At 43.2% G+C, this 19,648-nt stretch overlaps 1 protein-coding gene and 1 long non-coding RNA gene across 3 annotated transcripts in view; one reads left to right on the forward strand and one right to left on the reverse strand.

Annotated features, from left to right (window-relative positions):
• Positions 1 to 9,957, forward strand: LOC132237510 (uncharacterized). The gene is made up of 2 exons (XR_009453538.1): positions 1 to 3,269; positions 8,349 to 9,957. It is a non-coding gene; the product is annotated as an uncharacterized LOC132237510 (long non-coding RNA).
• Positions 9,550 to 19,648, reverse strand: part of LOC132237507 (butyrophilin subfamily 1 member A1-like) — a 21,129-nt gene continuing 11,030 nt past the window's right edge. The window contains exons 4-10 of one of the 2 annotated variants that reach the window (XM_059702075.1): positions 16,034 to 16,315; positions 15,750 to 15,917; positions 15,140 to 15,160; positions 13,572 to 13,616; positions 12,720 to 12,746; positions 12,482 to 12,508; positions 9,550 to 10,813 (exon numbers count right to left, since the gene is read on the reverse strand). In XM_059702075.1, the coding sequence (XP_059558058.1) occupies positions 10,164 to 10,813; positions 12,482 to 12,508; positions 12,720 to 12,746; positions 13,572 to 13,616; positions 15,140 to 15,160; positions 15,750 to 15,917; positions 16,034 to 16,315 (1,220 nt within the window). In that variant the 3' untranslated portion in view covers positions 9,550 to 10,163. The remainder of the gene's footprint in view (positions 10,814 to 12,481; positions 12,509 to 12,719; positions 12,747 to 13,571; positions 13,617 to 15,139; positions 15,161 to 15,749; positions 15,918 to 16,033; positions 16,316 to 19,648) is intronic. The other variant, XM_059702076.1, reaches the window with a different exon arrangement.

The raw sequence follows: 19,648 nt of genomic DNA on the forward strand, positions 1-19,648 counted from the left end.
CTCACTGAGTCTTTCACAATGTGGCGACTTGCTTATTGGTGATGAAAGACTTCTCATGTATTGAGATGCTATTCTATGTGCCCTGGAAAGTTCTTCCACTTTAAATTTCTCATGTCACTGTAACATTTGCTTGCCTGTTTGGATGTTAATTTCACAAAATTAATATTTTTAATGCTTCCATAATATTGCTTACTATCAGATTGGAATTTCTTCCTCTATAGTGAATCCAAATACAACTCACCCAGAACTGACCCCTTCAAGGGAAACAAGCATGGGACAGTCATGCAACCAGACATCCCACAGGGACTTGACAGCATACCCCATGCTCCAGGCCAGGAGGAGAGGTGGCACTGGGAGGCAGACACTGAGGACAAGATGGGATGGGTCCTAGCTATTGACAAGGACAATGCTGGAGGGAGTCATCTCTGTGTCACCTGAAAATGAGTTCGGGCAGTGGGTGCTATGGACACGAGTCCTGGGCAATGCCCTCTTGTCATGCCTCCTCTCCCTGAAGATGGCCCAGGAGGGGTCATATTCTCCCTTGAGTGTGCCTGTGGACACCTCTTCTTTTATAACACGACCAAGTGCCCTATTGTCACCTTCCCCCATTTTATTCTCTGAAACTCTACACCTACTCTTCATTCTTTGGCCCCTAATGTAGGTTCTCCTGGCACAGTTCCCTTGGACTTTGGAAACCAAAATTAGATTCCAAGCACCAGCTTGTTTCTTTTTTTACCTTCAAGTGGGACTCACAAGACCATCAGGTACCAGATCTAAAGTGCTGTAATCTCTGGCTTCAAATTTGATTTGGTGACTGCTCCCTTCAGAGACATAACCATCCCAAGTCCTCTGATATCCTGCCTACTGATCGCAATCTGATATCTGATGACCAAAGACCCTTAGAAAGTCCAATGGGGAATGCAATTTAGCCTAGAGAAGGACATGCAAGAAATGGTCAAGTATTTTATTGGTTTCTTTAACAAGATGACAATTAATTATCCAAGTAGGGCTGAGAAATTATAAATACAGTTTAAAAAGAGTAAAAGAAAATACAGCTGAATATACAGAGAAAACCGATCACTAAGATATAATCTAGAAAATCATGGAAAATGTGGAATCCCAGACTTTTTCAGAAAGTTAATAGAAAATGTGGAGTGGAGACAATTTTCAGAAATTCTAGTCCAAGAGAACATTTAATTATGTATCATGTATATGAAATGTCAATTTTGTTTTTAGAGAAAAATGAAACAGTTTAAAAATCAATAATTATGAAATAAACATAAGCAATAAATGTAACAGAGTAAAAATATGTTAACATCATAATAAATTAAAGAAGAGAAGTTACATGAGGAAGAAGAAATAATGTGAAAAAAATGTCTTGGAAAAAGTCTTAACATCTTCTGAGGTGAGAGTGGGGAAAACCTGCAAATGACACTGCTGTTTCCCAGGTTGGCAATCATCATAGAGTTTTGCTGTTCTGTGAAGGTCATTCATCTACAGCAGCGGTTCTCAACCTGTGGGTCGAGACCCCTTTGGGGGTCAAACGACCCTTTCACAGGGGTCGCCTAAGACCATTGGAAAACACATATATAATTACGTATTGTTTTTTTGATTAATCACTATGCTTTAATTATGTTCAATTTGTAACAATGAAAATACATCCTGCACATCAGATATTTACATTACGATTCATAACAGTAGTAAAATTGCAGTTATGAAGTAGCAACGAAAATAATTTTATGGTTGGGGGTCACTACAACATGAGGAACTGTATTAAAGGGTCGCGGCATTAGGAAGGTTGAGAACCACTGATCTACAGCATTCTGGAGTTTCTTTCCAGTCATGATATTCTTGTTTTGTGTTTGAAACCATGTTAATTCTTCCACAGTTATGGACACATTTATTTTATTTAGTTCTTAAAATTTTTTAATTGAGGTATGTGGAGAGCGGCTACAATGTTTGGACAGGTTCAAGCCTGGGACTAATGAGAGGGCACGATCTTCTCATGGCAAAGCCACGTGCAAGTCCCAGAACAATTATAGCCAAAGGCTATAGTTGTAAGCTTGACCTTATGGTCCAAGCCTGTGGTCCCACATGGCTAAGTGATATGGGCTGTGGGAGGTGCAGCAAGTAAACAAAGCTTGATCAGGCACATAATTGAGTAGATTCGAAACCTGCAAGAGCATTGTAAATATCTTGACCATGCCCTTACTTTGCCTCGTGGAATCTGGCTATAAAATAAAGACTTGGCTTACAGGCTGTGGCGTTATCTCTCCATCAGAGAGGGCAGTGTCTCACCTAGACTAAGTTTTATTCTCTTGGCCATGCCAGCTCAGCACAGAGGTAAAATACACATAACATAACGTTTATCATTTTGACCATTATAAAGTACACAATTCAGTGATATTTATACTTTCATAATATCATGCAGCCATCATCATTATCTATTTCCTGAATATTTTCATTATTCTAAAGTGAAACTCCATACCCATAAGCAGGCACAACACATTTTTCCCTCTCCCCAGCCCCAGGTAACTGCTAATCTATTTGGTCCTGATGTAATTACATATTCTCAATCTATACTAATAAAAGGCTAATATGCTAATTAGACTGGAAATCTTCTGGATAACCTTCTGGACGTCCTTCTAGACAAAGCCATGGTGGCGAGGCTGAAGCAGAGATGGTTAGGGGAGATCAGGCTGGCAGGGTAGAGCAGTTAGGGGGATCAGGCTGACAGGGGAGAGCAGATAGGGTGATCAGGTTGGCAGGGGAGAGCAGATAGGGTGATCAGGCCAACAGGCAGGTGAGCGCATAGGAGCCAGTGGTTCTGGATTGTGAGATTGGGATTGGGCCAATCAGACATCCCCTGAGGGGTCCCGGATTGGAGAGAGTGCAGACCAGGCTGAGGGACAACCCCCCAGGTGAGTGAATTTTGTGCACCTGGCCTCTAGAATCCTATCTAATAAAAGACAAAAGGGTAATTAATCATACCTTCGCTACGCTTCCCATGGGCTGACCAGTGAGATATGCAAATTAACTGCCAACCAAGATGGCGGCCGGCAGCCATGCAGCTGAAGCAAGCAGGAGGTTTCTTGCTCCAGTGATGGAGGAAGCCAAAGTTCTCCACCTTCTGCAGCCCAGCTCTGAGTTCTGGAAGCAACAATGTTTCAATTTTAGAAGTTAAACAAACCCCAGATACCTGCTTTCAGCCAGCCGCAGCCTCAGAGCTGGGAGTGTCAGTGAAGGCAACAATGTTTCAATTATAGAAGGTAAATAAATCCTAGAATAAAATAAAAAGAAAAAAAAGTAGAGGCTGGGAGCTTTAGTTGCAGGCCAGCCTGAAAACAGCCTTCAGCCCCTCACCCAGACTGGCCAGGCACCCCAGTGGGAACCCCCACCCTGAAGGGGGTGTGACCAGCTGCAAACAGCCATCAGCTCCTCACCCAGGCTGGCCAGGCATTTCATTGGGGACCCTCACCCTGATCCGGGACACTCTTCAGGGCAAACCAGCCAGCCCCCACCTGTGCACCAGGCCTCTATCCTATATAGTAAAAGGGTAATATGCAAACTGGCCCTAACAGCAGAAAGACTGGGAATGATTGGTCACTATGACACATACTGACCACCAGGGGGAAGACGCTCAATGCAGGAGCTGCCCCCTGGTGGTCAGTGTACTCCCACAGGAGGAGCTCTGCTCAGCCACAAGCCAGGCTGATGGCTGCCCAGACAGCGGTGGTGGTGGGAGCCTCTCCTGCCTCCTCAGCAGCACTAAGGATGTCGGACTGCAGCTTAGGTCTGCTCCCCGTTGGCAAGTGGACATCCCCCGAGGGCTGCCGGGCTGCCAGAGGGATGTGTGATTGACAGCTTAGGACCAATCGCCCGGGGAGCAAGCCTAAGCCAGCAGGTGGACATCTCCCGAGGGGTCCCAGACTGCAAGAGGGCACAGGCTGGACTGATGCTCCCGCCCCCCCCCCCCACCGAGTGCACAAATTTTTGTGCACTGGGCTTCTAGTCCTATCTAATAAAAGAGAAACATGGTAATTAGCGTACATCCGCTACCCTTCCCATTGGCTAATCAGGGCAATATGCAAATTAACTGCCAGCCAAGATGGTGGCCGGCAGCCAGGCAGCTTGAAACTAACATGAGGCTTGCTTGCTTCAGTGACAGAGGACTCCAATGTTCCCCGTCTGCATTGCCAGTCTCTGAGCTTGCAGTTTTAAACATTGTTACAAATATAAAAGCTAAACAAAACCCCAGAAACCTGCCAGGATCTCAGAGCTGGAGTTGATACAGTGTTTCGATTATAGAACCCAAACAAACCAGATACCTGCTTTCAGCAGCAGAGGCCTCAGAACTGGAGCCAGAGCTAAAGATGGCCCAGAATAAAAAAGAAAAAAAGGAGCGGTTGGGAACTTCAGTCACCCGCCAGCTTGAAAACAGCCCTCAGCCCCTCACCCAGACTGGCCAGGCACCCCAGTGGGGACCCCAACCCTGAAGGGTGTGTGACCAGCTGCAAACAGCCATCAGCCCCTCACCCAGGCTGGCCAGGCACCCCAGTGGGGACCCCCACCCTGATCCAGGACACCCTTCAGGGCAAACCAGCTGGCCCCCACCCGTGCACCAGGCCTCTATCCTATATAGTAAAAGGGTAATATGCCTCCCAGCACAAGGATCAGCATGACAGGGGGCAGGGCCCAAACTCCCTGATCACCCTGCGGCTGTGTGTGTGACAGGGGGCAGGGACACAACCTCCCTATCCGCCCTGCTCTGTTCATGACAGGGGAAGGTGCCCCAACCCCCTGATCAGCCCTGCTCTGTGTCTGATACGGGGGAGCTCCCCAAACCCCTGATCGTCCTGCGGCTCTGTGTGTGACAGGGTGTGGCGCCCCAACCCCCTGATCAACCTTGCTCTGTGTGTGACAGGGTGCAGTGCCCCCCCCCCACTGGCCCTGCTCTGTGTGTGACGGGGTACAGCCATATCCTCCCCATCGGTCCTGCCCTGAGTGCAACAGTGGAGGCACCCCAACCCCCTGATGGGCCCTGCTCTGTGGGTGATAGAGGGCAGCACCCCAACACCTTCCCCCCCCCACAGGCCCTGCTCTGTGTGTGACTGGGTAGAGCCATAGCCTCCCCATCAGCCCTGCCCTGAGTGTGACAGTGGAGGCACCCCAACCCCCTGATGGGCCCTGCTCTGTGCATGACAGGGGGGAGCTCCCCAACCCCCTGATTGACCCTGCTCTGTGCGTGACAGGGTACGGAGCCCCAACCCCCCTGATGGGCCCTGCTCTGTGAGTGACAGGGGGGAGCACCCCAACCCCTTGATTGGCACTGCTCTGAGCATGACAGGGTATGGAGCCCCAACCCCCTTGATTGGCCCTGTTCTGTGCGTGACTGGGTGGCGCCACAACCTCCCCATCGACCCTTCCTTGAGTGTGACCCGGGGAGGGGGGCCCAACCCCCCAATCGGCCCTACCGTGAGTGTGACTGAGTGTGGCATCGCAACCTCCAGATCTGCCCTGCTCTGTGCATGACAGTGAGCGCGGCCCCAACTCACCAATTGGCCCTGCTCTGAGCCCTACCAGGGTCTGCACCTAGGGATTGGGCCTTCCCTCTGCCACCTGGGAGCAGGCCTAAGCCAGCAGGTCATTACCTCCTGAGGGGTCCCAGACTGCGGGAGGGCAGAGGCCGGGCTGAGGGACCCCCCCTCCCCCCCGAGTGCACAAATTTTTGTGCACCGGGCCTCTAGTTTTATATAAATGGAACCATGAAACATATGGATATTTTTGTATCTGGCTTTTTATAATCAGTATAATGTTTTCAAAGTTTGTCCATGTTGTAGCATGTAACAGTACTTCATTCTTTTTTTAGAACTGTTTAAGGTTTACAGCACAATTTAGTGGAAAATCCAGAATATTTCCATATATCTCCCCCCCATAGCTTCCTTTTAATAACGTCTTGCATTGGTATGGTATATTTGTTACAATAGATGAACAAATATTGATACATTATGTTCAACTAGAGTCCAAAGTTTAAACTGGGGTTCACTTTTAGTGTTATATGTTCTATGGAGATTTACAAATTATACATTTTGATGCATTAATATGCCCTTTAAATTTTTAATACAAATTTAGTGTTACACTTAGTAGTAAAAAAATTTAGTAGTAAATAGGTTAGCTTTGCCTTAAAATATTTTTGACATTTCTCTATTTTGATTTAATGTAACTGAAAATGTTTTATTTAATATCTAGAGGTTAACTGTCTTCTTTATTTTTTGTTTTTATTTTTATTACTTTAACCTTTCTTCATAATCAAACTAGCTCTTTGCTTGTTAGTCTTGTGTCCTTGTGCAGATCTTATATATAAATGCATATATTCCTTAAGAAAATTTCACAAAAATATTCTTTTATCACTCAAAATTTTTACTAGCTAAAGAACATAATTTTTTGTTAGCTCCCCAAATTAGGGATTAATATACAATCTCACTTCCAGTTCCAATAAAAAAAAAATCCATAGGAAAGAGAATGATTAGAGGCTTGGGTAAAATGCCACAATTGGTGAGTCAAAAGGATCTTGATGCATAGATGGTTGTAGTCATGTAAAGCATGGCAACTCTCAGAATAGATGTAGAGACTGGATGAATCTTAGTTTCAAGGAGAGAACTGGAAGAAACAGAGAAACTAAATTTGTTAATCTCCCTGCAGGACTTTTTCCTTATTTGTCAGTAGATTATAAGTTCCATTATGGCAGAAATAGTTTTTCTTTTATGTGTCCTCACAAACTAGAAAAGTACCACCAGTTAGTTGATCAATAAGCATTTGTGGGATTCATGAGTAGATTTATAAGTAGGATATTTTTTGCATCCTTATTTGTAGAATGCACTCTCTAGGCCCTAGAGATAAAATGCTTAACAAGATATAATTTCTGCCCTCCATTTTTTATTCTATTGAAGCTTATTTGTTTTTTAATGTCCTATCATACCTTTATAAACTCTACTCAGAATGAGATTTCCAGAGTAGTTTAGCATTAAAGAATTCAATTGATGGAGTCAGACTGTGAATTCAAGCTCATTACTTTGCCAGAAATCATAGGCTACTGGGCCACCCTTCGCTGCTTGTTGTTTTGCCCACACTAGAGATGAGGATGCTGTGGGTGATGTCACCCTGACATTTCTACAACTGGTTCTAAAAACACCAATATTCACACTTTATTTCATTGCCCACCTCCAACCTATGCTGCCCAGTCTCTAAGCTTAGAGGACAAAAGCTCATTAAAATGAGCGGAGAAGTGACAGGTGGAAGAATCCTGTGTAGAATAAAGTATGCATTTAGTTCCAGTGGGAGAGACACTGAAAACTCATTTGAGAACCTCATGTTGAATATCCTAAATTTAGAACAAAATAAAAATATCCTAAACTGAGCCCATTATCCTTCCTGCTCTATATCATAGTTCCAAACTCATTTTTTTTCTGTTTTGTTATGACCCTGTGTATAGGATTCTCATACATGGAAATCCCTCCTCATCTACCATGTCTATTTAATTATATCAATTTAATATTTTTCCACTGTTCACTTACTTCTCTCCTGCCTTTATTATTTCTTAGGTGCCGTGTTAGTCCCTCCCTTTCTCCCACTATCAGTGATGTGAATATTCTGTGCTCTGGGTTTATTCTTCTTTGGTTGAAATACTGGCTTTGCCACTTAATGAACCTCATCCAGCATGGCCAGGGGTGAACCTGAGGAGGGGCGGTGAAGGATTAAAGAAAACAGACAAGAGAATGTAGTTGGGGCCAGGTGGATCCCTGCACCTGGATGAGGACACAGTGACACAGCCTCTTAGCCAAATCTTTATTTTATAGTCAGATCACACAAAGCAAAACAAGGGCAAGATGTTCATAATCTTGCGAGTTTCAAATCTGCTTCTTTTCTGTTGTTGCAATTCTCTGAACTTTATCAAGCTTTGTTTTGGCGGCACTTGCTGCACCTCCCACAGCCCACATCCCTCAGCTACCTAGGACCACAAGGTCAGACTATAAGGTCAAGGCTACCATATATAACCATAGCCTTTGGCTATAATTGTGCTGGGAGAGCTCTTCCCTCCAAGCAGAGACTTGTATGTGGCTTTGGCATAAGAGGACCATGCCCTCTCATCAATCCAAGGCTTGAACCTGTCCAAATGCCGTAGTCGCTCTGCACAACTAAGTGTTCCAGGGAATTTTTGCTAAGGAGATTCATCTCCAAGAGAGATTCTTAAGAGACTCTTAAGAATTCTTAAGTCTCCAAGAGAGACCTGTGGTTTAAAGAACTGTCAATAGTGTAGAAAAAGCTAAGTTGTTCTCTTCTATCACCAGGAAGGGAAGGCTCACTCAAAAGGAGAAGCTCGTATTTTATATCCTTGAAGACACAAGCTTGGTGATGTTAGAGAAGGCTTAGCTGCATTGAGGCAAAGGAAACCTCAACAGTGGGAAGGACACCGTCAGCGAGGAAAACAGGCAGTGCTGTCAACTCTTCTCCATGAAGGCTGCACATGTTTCTCCGTGTTTATTTGACTAATTTTACTTTTTACTCTGAAATCATAAACTGCAACGTCAATTCCTTTCTCATTCACATATTCACAGAGGACAGAAGTCTGGACTTGCTGACCAGTGAGAACTTGTCTGTATACATAAAAGCCTCTCTCTCTATATAAGCCTAAGCTGCCGAATGACCAAACAACCAGTCGACCGGTCGCTGACCACCAGGGGACAGACGCTCAATGCAGGAGCTACTCCCCGGTGGTCAGTGTGCTCCCACAGCGGGAGCACTGCTCAGCTGACTGACAGGCGCTAGACACAGGGCTCATGGCTGGCAAGCGCAGCTGCAGCCTCTCCCGCCTCCACGGCAGTGTTACCAAGCAGTGGCTACCAAGCGACAGTGGTGGCAGGTACAGCAAGGCCAGGATGAGTGGGAGCAGTGCCCAGCCCAGGCTCAAGCTCCTCCCTGGGTGCCTGCTGCTTCACACACTACTACATTCCTTGGGTGATGTCAGACTGCCGGTTTGGGGCCTTCAGGGATCCGGTCGAAACCAGCATTCCAACATCTCTTGAGGGGTCCCAGATTGCTAGAGGGCACCAGCCAGGCTGAAGGATACCACCTGTGCATGAATCTGTGCACCAGGCCTCTAGTTAATAAATAAAAGGCTCACCTCAAGAAAGCTTGGTCTCCCACTGGAAAGGTTTTACCACTCCTCCACCACATGGAAGACTCCAGGTTTACAAGTCGAAGGGCAAGGAGGCAAGGACAAGCTGAGCTATTAACTTTCAAAAGATTTGAATGATTTCTGTGTATTTCCAATAACAGTAACATGTACCGAGAATTCACTCAGATGTTGACCCTTCCCTTTAGACACCACCCCTCCTCCACGTTTGATAACACAAACAATAAGTGTAGAAAATTTCTCTGTAGATGTATTTTATAAAATATTTTAATATAAATCTTTATTGTTGAAAATATTACATGTGTCCCTTTTTCCCCCCATTTCCCTCTCCCAACTCCCTCCCCTCTAAGCCTTCACCACCCACTGTCTGTGTCTAGGGGTTATGCATGTACGCATGAGTTCATTGGTTGATCTCTTCCCCCTTCCCCCCTCCCCTGCCTTCCATCTGAGCTTTGAAAGTCTGTTCGATGTTTCTATGTCTCTGGGTCTATTTTTCTTCATCAGTTTGTTTTTCATTAGAATCCACATATGAGTGAGATCATGTGATACTTATCTTTCTCTGACTGCCTTATTTTGATAAGCATAATGCTCTCTAGGTCTGTCTATGCTGTTGCAAATGGTAAGAGTTCTTTCTTTTTTTACAGCTGCATAGTATTCCATTGTATAGTATTTATTTCAACACACACTGAGCAATGGAACAGAAGAGATACCATGCATTTGTTTGCAGTTTTCTTGTGACAAATGGTTACTGCTCATAGAGACCACATTGTCCCAAAGGTAACATCAGAGGAAATTCTCCCAACGATTTTCCAGTTGCCCCATTCCTCTCTCTGCTTCCCCCTCTTTGAAAGGGGCTGAAATGTTAACCTACTGAAAACGGGCTACTCTCCACACAGAAACAGCTTTCTCACCCATAAGAGCTTTGAGGAGAGGCAGCTCAGAGATACCTAAGGCACTGACACTTCACTTCTTATGGAGGTAACAGAGAGTTAGCTTCTTGGGGGACGCCCACATCAGAACTCCTTGATTGAGTCACAGAGGTCTTTAGAGAAGAATCAGGACAATTTTCAGTGTGATCTGAGGCTGTGCAGATGGCCACAGATGTGCCAGGACCCTGAAGGCTAAAGTAAGGACGGAGGATCCCACAGAATTGGATTCTAGTGAAGGAATAGATGTGAGATCCATCAGCCATGTTGTAAAAGGACACATCCCCAGTCTCCCAGTCCAGGAACACTCCTATCTTGTGGGGGCACTGCCTCAGTGACAGAGGCTCTGACTGGGAAGTGAGAACCCTGATTTCCCCTTCCTTGTATGCCACCACCCAGAAATTCTTTTCTGGACTTTCTACAAACCACCCCTCTCTCTTCACTGTATCTGAGCAGACACCTAGCGCCCATCTGGTTCCAGGTCCACCTTCTGTTCCCACTTTTACTTCTGCCTCCCAGTAATGTCTCCCTGTGGTAAAGCAATTCTGGCCCAGAACACTGAAGGTGCCCTCTTGCTCCTGCTGTGTGGGGCCATCATGGTTCTGAGAAACATTTTCTTTTGAAGAAACATGTGTTCTATCCTCAGATAAGATGAGTTTGGTATGAGCTGTGTCTGGATCCAGAGTAACAGCCACTGCAGGTATAAAAAAAAGAAAAAAAAAAGAAAGGTCATTCCACAATAAAGACTGGTTGGTTTTAGGAAAGATTCAAATACAGGAAAGGGGGCATGTCAGAAAGAAGGGGAAAGCAATGGAAGAGTGGGTAAACCATTGTGTTCTATCCATATCTAGTCATAGGAGACGTGTGGTGTGTAGATCATAGAAGGTAGGGGTTGACAGGACCTCAGGTGGCCACCTGTTCCCCACAGGCAGACACTGTTTAGGGAAGATGACTGTATCATCTGAAAGCCCAGGATTGGGTATTGCAGGATGGGGTCTCTCCAACTTCCTTCACATGCTGGCTGTTTGCTTTTAATAATTAAGTCTTGCCATATTTCAGTCACACTGTACCTATTTGCATTTAAGTTTCTTTGGTATCCTTTTTCTCTGGGCTTATGTAATAACTCAGTTATCCTTCTCACACAAACACTTTTTATACTTCTAATGGTTGAAATCCCAGGCTCTTTAGTCAGAAAACCCACATTGTGACAATCACTCCATCCTTAGGAGCTTGGAAGTTGGAGAAACGACTTTGCCTCTCTCAGTCTTGCTTTGCCCTCATGACAATGAACATAATTCTGAGCCTTCAGCATAGGAGTATGGTGAGCAAGAAATGAGGTAACCTGTAGAGTTTAATACTATGTCTTGCCCGTGATGAACACTTGGTAAACTTTAGCTTCCAGTAGCTCTAGTAACACTAACACTGTACATTAAGAGTAGCAGTAGCACTAGTACTAGTACGTAACCTGCTTCTTGTCAAACCCAACATTTTCAATAATTAAAGTTTTTCTAAGAATTTGTATGTGGGATATTATGTGTTTGGAGGATTATGTTAACTAGAAGATGGGTGTGGATGCAGGGATATTCAGAGTAAAGCAGTATTCAGTAGACAAGCAGTTCTCAACCTGTGGGTCACAACCCCTTTGGGGGTCGAACGACCCTTTCACAGGGGTCGCCTAAGACCATCGGAAAACACATATATAATTACATATTGTTTTTGTGATTAATCACTATGCCTTAATTATGTTCAATTTGTAACAATGAATTGGGGGTCACCACAACATGAGGAACTGTATTAAAGGGTCGCGGCATTAGGAAGATTGAGAACCACTGCACTAGTCATTGACAATCAACTCTAACTCTGGAAAGACTCTGAGGCCAGGGCCATTGTGTGCTTGCACTGAGCAGCAACAAGCTCTGCTCTGTCTCAGGATGGCTACATAGCAGACTTCCTTCTGGCTGAACTTCTTTCAATGTTTTTCGCATGAATAAATCTACCTTGTCGCTGAAGTCTCAGATTGAACATAATTTCGTCATGGCAGTTTCTTTAATACCCCATTCCTTCCCTTCACAGCAATTGCTTTTTCCTTGATAACATTCATCACAATTTGTATGTGCACTTTCCCATGGAGTCAGAGACCAGCCCTGCTGTATTTATTTGACACTGAATGAATAGTTGTATAGATTTAGGCTGAATGAATGATATCAAAATAGTAAGAAATCTGTTAATGTTTCAGCATGAAATTGAGATTGAAGTGAAAGCCATGAAATGCCTAACCAAGGAGGTATTATTGGGTGTTTATATACACGTTTCTGGTTTGTATAAGGGAGATTATGTAGGACAAAAGAATAGGACCACTCACCCGCTTTGAAATGTTCCTTTCTCCAGTCTAAAGAGAAAAAAAAAATCACGTTAAAATACAGCAAGAACATGTCCTCTGAACTAGTGGGATGCTTATTCACTTAGCCGCTATTTTTTTTTTCTGGACTCTCAGTTTCAAAATAAAATCTCCAGAAGATGGCGCCTTTCTAAACACGCCCTGGAAATGGCTCATGAAATCCTGGGGCACCTGAAGCCCCAAGACAACATCAGTTACTCACCAGCATATAACCCAGCTTTTCTCCAGTCTGAAATAAAACAAAGAAGTTAGATATTCCCATTCAAAGGACATTTGCTTCAGATTGAAATTGCTGCAACCACACAAAATCTGAAGGTTTATGATAGTGTTATATTTCTGTGTTCATCATCTCAATGAAAATTATGGGATATTTGTTTTCTTTTATTTTTCCTGTACTATCTCTTCACACTTTCCACATCCACCAACCCATCTGTGATAAAATATGAGGGGTCTGGTTCTTTAGGGAGAAGAAGAGGATGGGCTATAATTGTGAAACTGTGTTGTAAATCCTGAAATTGCATTGCTGCCTTGACATCTTTAAGCCTCACACGGCTCCAAATGCCCAACTGTGAGTTGCCCTGTTCTCACCATCCAGCATCAGATATGCTCTGCATCCAGAAGGAAAAGCTCCCACCCAGCTAATTCCCCTACCAGCCAAAGCCGCTGGCCCCCACCTGTCCTCAGCCCAATAGTGGGGTCACCTCCCTGTCAGCTGGCAAAATTATTCAAACATGCCAGTCACATACTTCTACAGAAAACAGGAGTGCCTCATCCTCCTGTCATTATGACCCAACCTCCCACAGCCCTGCTGGTTGACTCCGCTCCCAAGTGCAGCCTCCATGTGTCAAAGGCACCTGCATGGTGTGTGGTACCTTCCCCCAAGATGTGAGTATATGTGATTAACAAACCGCTGTCAATCTCATCTGCCCAGTGTTGTGTGACCCCCTTATTATTTTATGGTGGAGTATTCCCCTTCACCGACAAGGTCTATAGGAGGGAATCAGAACAGAGGGGCAGATGAGATGGTTGACCCAACAATATCAGTATAACTCACCTTGGTGATATAATTCCTTCCTTCTGTCTGAAAAGCAATAACATCCTGTGAGATGCCAAGTGTACAGAATAAAGTAATGACTAGAAAATCTACACTAATAAAAGAGAAACATGCAAATTGATCATCACTCTGCTATGCCCACCAGCCAATCAGGAACGAATATGCAAATTAACCCAACAAAAAAATGGCAGGCGCCGAGCAAAGACTGAAGGCTCCAGCCTGAGTGAAGACAGAAGACTAAAGAGGCTTGAAGAGGCTTGGCTTCTCTGCTGTGGTTGGAGCAGAGAAGCCTCCAGGCATGGCTTCTCCGTTGAGGCAGGAGCAAAGGCTTGGGTCCTGGGTGCCGAAGGAAAATTGGTGCTGGCAGCCAGAGAAAGGAAGGCCTATTGCATGAATCTCTTCATGTCATGGGCCTCTAGTCTATATAATAAAGAGCCAGGATGCAACTACCATTAGAGAAGGACCAGACTGGAAGTCAGTGCTGGGTTGCCGTGGTGACCCAGCACTGACTGGGGCTGCTACTGGCGCCCAGACCCAGCACTAACTGCCTAGGGCAGTGGTTGGCAAACTGCAGCTCACGAAGTTTCAATCACACTGTACGTGTGCACCCGCACATGGTATTTTGTGGAAGAGCCACACTCAAGGGGCCAAAGAGCTGCATGTGGCTCGCGAGCAGTAGTTTTCCAACCACTGGCCTAGGGGTCTGCGGATCAGGCCCCGAGAGAGGCCTTCAGAGAGAGAGGCAGGGTCTGATCTGCAGTCTCTGTGGCAGTGGTTGATCAGAACTTGCCTCTCTTTCTCTCCTCATCTGGCCACCAGTCATGCCTCTGTTTCTCTCCACCAGGGCTTCTGATCAGCCCTGCCTTTCTGATCAGGCCCTGTTGATAGGCCCAGAGACACTGACTGGCATAGAAATTAACCAATCAGAAGCAAATCTGGGTGAAAGTAAGGAGCCAATGACTGCCTAGGAAGTGGAGCTTTTGATGCTGACTGGCATAGAAATTGACCAATCAGAAACAAATTGGCCAGCAGAGGAGGGCAGTTGCGGGGAGATCAGGCCAGCAGGAGGGCCGTTAGGGGTGATCAGACCAGCAGGGGAGAGCAGTTAGGGACGAGATCAAGCTGGCAGGGGAGGGCAGTTGGGGGCAAGATCAGGACGGCAGGTGAGGGTAGTTGAGGGCGATATCAGACCAGCAAGGCAGGGCAGTTAGGGGTGATAAGGCAGGCAGAGGCAGCTGGGGGTGAGATCAGGTCAGCAAGGGAGGGAAGTTAGGGGAAATCAGGCAGGCAGAGGCACTTAGGGGCAATCAGGCAGGTAGGCAGACAGGTTAGGGGTGATCAAGCAGGCAGGCAGGTGAGTGGTTAGGAGCCAGCAGTCCCAGATTGTGAGAGGGGTGTCCAACCGCCAGCTTAGGCCCCATCCCACAGGGGTCAGGCCTAAACCAGAAGTCGGACTTCCCCTGAGGAGTCCCCAATTGGAGTGGGTGCCGTCTGTGCTGAGAGAACCCCCTCCTCCATGCACGAATTTCATTCAGCAGGCCTCTAGTAAAAAATGAAAAATAACTTACCAAGCTCTTTCTTGAATGATTCTAAAAAGGCAAGAAAATAACAAATCAGATTTTACAGAAAAAGTCCAACGTTTACTTTCTAGACTGTTACTGAGCCCAGATCCTAAATGCTGCTTCCATATGTCTAGATCAGCGGTTCTCAACCTGTGGGTCTTGACCCCTTTGGCGGTTGAACGACCCTTTCACAGGGGTTGCCTAAGATCATCCTGCATATCAGATATTTACATTACGATTCATAACAGTAGCAGCATTACAGTTATGAAGTAGCAATGAAAATAATTTTATGGTTGGGTCACAACATGAGGAACTGTATTTAAAGGGCCAAAAGGTTGAGAACCACTGGTCTAGATCAAGAAATTTATCTTAATTGAGAATTACTGTGACCATTTATTCTTGACCCCATGTTTATACCAGTGAGTTTCCTCTCTCCATTGGACTCTATTATCATATTTTTCTCATGGAGGTCCTGGGCTGCATTTCTTCTTGATGGTCTTGGGCTCTAACTAAGTCCTACACGTGTCTCTGTGCCCCAACAGATGCCATCCATATACACAGCAGTGCTAACAAACTCATACATTTACAGATGTCCCCACGTCTCCTTCAGTTTTACCTTTGGCTTGGCTTTCTTTTTCTTTTTCCTCCTGGGCTTCCTGTACTCTCTTCCTTTCCTGTTGCTCTTTCCAGGTCAAAAATACAACAGCACCGATGAAAATCCCAAGTATGAGGAAAGTCACAGCGAATGCTACTTTCCAAGGAGAGGTCCTAGGGAAGAAGGGCTCTGATACAGGGCCCCCAAAACCTGATCATAAACATACACTGAGCAAGCCTATCCCACCCCAGTTCCCACACATCTCCTCCTTACTCCTGTCCTGTCTCCAAATTAGCAGTGCTGACCTGGGATAAAAATGGTTTCCACCTGCTCTTGTCCAAAGAAGGGGTTCTTCATGGTGCAGGACACCTCTCTCCATGAGCTGTCCCTCACAACGAGGGATGCCTCAATTTGAAACAGCCCATCATCGTCTTGGGTCTTGTCCTCAGAGAGAGAAGGTATCTTCTCTCCCGTCACATCTTTCCATTGGACCTCAGGCTGGGGGAACCATCTCTTGCCTGTGCACTTCAGTCTTATTCCTCCATCTTCTGGACCCACCATGAAAACATTAGGACCAGAGCCCAGACCTGGAGAGAAAAGTCATTCATCTGAGACCTGGATACATTTTGTCCAGAGGTCCTAGCGTTACACACTAACACTGTGTGGGGAGATGGACAGAGTACCATAGTTCTTGGTGGAAGGGCAAGGCATCTTACCTCCTCCCACGAGTAAATGGGTATATGTAGTTCAAATTCACAAAAGACTTGAAGTTTGTACTGGGACTTATACTGATACCTGTCACATCTTCCCTACCCGGAGATATCTGCAATTGGTCATAGAAGGTTTATAGAAGGAGCATAGTAAAATTTGCCAATGTTGAATTCTTTCAGAAAACAACAATATCTCTATCTCTATCTCCATTTTTATCTCTATCTCTATCTATATTTAATCTATATCTATATCTATATCTATATCTATATCTATATCTATATCTATATCTATATCTATACCTATACCTATACCTATACCTATATCTATATCTATATCTATATCTATATCTAATCTATATCTATATCTATATCTACACTTGATCTTAGCCAAAAGGCTGAGAAGCTATGTATATCTATCTATATCTATATCTATATCATCTATATCTATATCTATATCTATATCTATATCTATATCTATATCTATATCTATATCTATATCATCTATCTACATCTATATTATACCTAATCTACTAGTGGCCATGAATTCATACACATTGAAAGGAAATCAATTAGAAGAAAGATTTGTGAGGTAATTACATTATTGCAAAAAATTACATATCAACATAGTATATATAATACGTATAAAATATTTTAATATCGCTATTTGCCCTTTCTCTATAATAGAAGTGTATGAGTCAACGTTTATTTTTAAATTTCCAGTGCACATAAACTGTACTGGCCAGTTGGTCAGCAGATCGGATGGATGGTCAGTCACTTAGACTTTTATATCTATCTATATTCATATCTATATCTACCTATTCCATTTATTGGAGTCTCAGGAAAACTAACTTTTTGTGCTTAAATTGAGACTTCTTATAGTCACTTCCTTAAACAATCTCTATCTTTTTCCAAATTTTCTTTCTTGTTCTGATTAGGGATTATATACAAGATGAAGGTAGCCAGGTGAATTGAGTCAATTAAGGAGTGAACACGTATTTTATTTTTTACTCTCATCCATTTCTTTTCCCTTTACCAACTCTCCTCTTCAACTCAGCACAGGCTGGGTTCATATGGGGATCCATGTCCCCAGCACCTGTATCAAAACATCACATTACCAGAACGCTAGAAGAATACACTGTCTCTTTGAGAATAATGACTGTCTTGACTTCTAAAACTATATATTATTTTGTATTTTTATGAATCCTCTTACGTCTGACTCAGTCCTCCTTCAATTCCTTGGATGTAGAAAATATATTAGGAACCTCAGCTACAATATCTCTCTCTCTTCTTTTTTTGCTGAAAATAATTGTTACTACCAGACCCTGGCCTGCCCAGGAGGGACACACTACTAGAAAACAGAAATCAATCTGCAAGACAATCCTCAGAACTGCCTGGGGGGCTTCTAAATCTCTGGGAGAAAGAAAATGACTGTACGCAGGTGAAACTGGTTCTAAGCAAAATGAAGCAGATCAAAACCTAGGGAGCAAGTACTAATAGACCAAACAGACCTTGTACCTCCTGGAAGAATGTAACCATTGAAGTGCCAAGTTGAAATAAGCAAACAGAAACCACACTGGCATTGAGAAAGGAGCAGGAAGGGATGCCCATTTCTGAGCATAGAAGCAGCTGGTTGTACTAACTAGACAAAGGTCAACTAGATGGAATATAATACAAATGTATAATCAAGTAATTGCTTCTGAACATTGCACTTGCCTTTATATGTATAGGTCATTCGAAGAACTGATATGGAAAGGTACTAAAAATACTGACTCCCGCGAGGTTATTACTGGGAATCTGAGAATCTTTTACCTCCTACTGGGAGGTCTCAGTTACATGGCTCAGGAGAATATGTCACTCTTTCTTTCAAGGCTGAATGGATTTGTCTTCTTCCCAATAAAGTTACAGATAAAGAAAACATAAAACAAGCCCATAGATATCTTATCAGATATAATCGAATGAGAAGTGTTAATTTAAGAGGTCAAATATTAAAAGAAAGAAAACAAAACATTATAATTAAAAAAAAAAACATGTTTGTCTTGGCAGAGAATGCAAAGCTTTAGAAATGGGAACTCTATGGTATTGTCAAAGAAATGGTCAGATAAATCATTGTAATCACACAAAGAATTTAGAATTTACCCCAGTATTTATGAGAAGTTTATGGGAAACAATGTATTTGTTTCCCACATTATTCACTAATGTTATAGAGATGAGTGAATATGTCTAGGAAAGATATTTTGAGAATTCCATGAATATTTATGCTAAAACAATTTCGAAGGATTAATGATTAAAATGTAAATAGGAAAACAATAAAAAGAGATAGAAGTGAATTACAACTACAGGCAGTTAACTGTAAAAAAATCTCACAAACATAATGGTGAGCAAGAAAATCCAGACATAAAAGAGTTTGTGTATGTGAAATTCAAAACCAGGCCAAATTCACCTGGCCAAGTTAGGAGTCAGATGAGTGATTACTCTTGAGGAAATGGTGAACTGAAGGGAAAAAGCAGATTTGGGTGCTGATTTCTCAAGGTGTACTCGCGTTGTGAATATTCATTGAGTGATATATTTAAAGTCAGTACTAAATTTGCTATGGATGTTAAATTACAATATATTTTACAGAAAAGTATTAGGAGAAAGGAGGTAAAATATTTTTGTAATGTTATTATAGAAGAGTTCATCTAAGAGCATCATAAAAATAAGACATAAAAAATAATGTTGACAGTTCTGACAGCATACCTTTAAACTTTAATTGAAAATTACCGTAAAAATTATAAGACAAATACATACTAGGAAAAAGTCTTTCAATATTTAGGAGTAAAGGAGCAACTAAAACTCAATCAAAAAAATTTTAAAAAGATGCCTCCCCCCAAAACCCCAGTTAATTAAGGGGCATGAACTAAAATAATTGAAGGTAAAAAAAATATTAAAAACTATCCAATGTAAATTTTTGTGAGATATCAGTTTTTACTTTATTTTTATTGTGTGATATAATATTTTTATCTATCATATTGGTAAAAATAAAAGCAGAAGAAATTGAATATTCAGTGTCATCAAACATGTGAAGAAATGTGTATTCTCATACATTGCTGTTAGAAGTGTAAACTAAAACAATTATTAGACTGTTCACATATTTAATAAATTTTATGATTACCTTGAAATTGGAATTGTTAAATTATAGGGTATAAATTTAATCATTTAAGAAAATTTATC

Source organism: Myotis daubentonii, chromosome 6 (assembly GCF_963259705.1).
Source record: "Myotis daubentonii chromosome 6, mMyoDau2.1, whole genome shotgun sequence".
NCBI lineage: Eukaryota > Metazoa > Chordata > Mammalia > Chiroptera > Vespertilionidae > Myotis > Myotis daubentonii.